Source organism: Phytophthora infestans, genomic scaffold (assembly GCF_000142945.1).
Source record: "Phytophthora infestans T30-4 supercont1.29 genomic scaffold, whole genome shotgun sequence".
In the NCBI taxonomy this organism is placed as follows: Eukaryota; Oomycota; class Peronosporomycetes; order Peronosporales; family Peronosporaceae; genus Phytophthora; species Phytophthora infestans.
In genome coordinates, this window is record NW_003303730.1 from 1 (window position 1) to 1,333 (window position 1,333).

Genomic DNA, 1,333 nt, shown 5'->3' on the forward strand with positions numbered 1-1,333 from the left:
GATCGTCTGATCTTCGAGCTGCAAATTCTCGCCCATAGAAAGCCTTATCAGAGACTCAATCGCATCTTAGAACAGGCCAACGCAGTACTGAGCTCCATGATCAGGATGGATGTACTCGAGAAGTACGACCAAGAGGCTTCTATTGGAGACGAGAACGGTACAATCGATGCAGACACCGATGACGAGGTGATTTCCAACGAGACGGAGCAATTAGAGAACGAAATGCTGTTCTCTCCATCGAACAGTAACGTTATCTTTGCTAGTGCTACCGACGGCTAGGCCTTTGGTATCGGATACTTTGCAGCTTTGTATGCGAAGAAATTAGAGCTGCCTGTACGTGTGATGCGCCAAGCATTGTGGGGCGAGTACTACTACAACCACAAGAGCAAGAAGATCGTGAGCAAACCGCCCACGTCTAGTAGCCAGACGATGTTCTGTTCGTTCATTCTCGACTTGATCTGGACGACGTATACGACGATGACGAAGCCGGTGCAGTCGGATGCGGACTTGGACGTGTTACGGAAACTCACACGACAACTTCGGATTGCCAAGCTGGTTTCGGATCGTGATCTGAAGCAGACGGACCGGAAGAACGCGACTCAAGCGGTGATGAGGAAGTGGCTGCCGTTGTCTACGACAGTGTTAAAGATGGTGACGCGCGTTCTACCGAGTCCAGTGGCTGCTCAAGTAAAACGCGCCGACAAGTTGTGTACGATCTCGTCCGACAAATCGCTTCAAGTCTTCCGGTCTTTGCAATCCTGTCAGACTTCGGATGATGCGCCGCTTGTTATTTACATTTGCAAGGTCATTTCAGTGGAGGCCAATGTGTTATCGGATTATCACCAGTCCGGACTGGCTGCTACAGACGAGGTCTATGTCGGCGTGGGTCGGGTGTACTCTGGTGTGCTTCGAGAAGGCCAGCCGGTGTATGTGATGGATCGTAAGTTCCAAGGCGTATCTGGAGACGTGGATGTGGATACAGTGGACTTGAATACGGTGAAACACGTCACACGTATTGACAGCGGGGTGGTGAAGCCGTACATGATGATGGGACGTGATCTACACAAGCTGGATCGTGTTCCTGCTGGTAATATCATCGGTATTGTCGGTCTTCAGGAACATGTTTTGAAGACGGCGACGTTGTCGTCAACCCTGGCGTGTCCTTCGTTGACGAAGATGCCGTATCAAGCCAAGCCGATTGTCCGTGTGGCCGTGGAACCTGAAGATCCGCGCCACTTTGGCGCTCTGGAAGCTGGTCTACAGCGTTTGTATCGATCTGATCCTACCGTCGAAGTCCACGTGCAGGAGACTGGCGAACATGTTATTGTTGCAC

General features: G+C 51.3%; 1 protein-coding gene across 1 annotated transcript; it reads left to right on the forward strand.

Moving 5' to 3' along the window:
- Positions 1–342: 342 nt before the first annotated feature.
- On the forward strand, positions 343–1,280 carry PITG_13446 (uncharacterized protein; the record flags this gene model as incomplete). Its single annotated transcript, XM_002899629.1, has 2 exons — positions 343–1,157; positions 1,253–1,280. 2 exons carry the CDS (start codon positions 343–345, stop codon positions 1,278–1,280), a joined length of 843 nt encoding a protein of 280 aa, XP_002899675.1.
- Between the last annotated feature and the right edge of the window lie 53 nt (positions 1,281–1,333).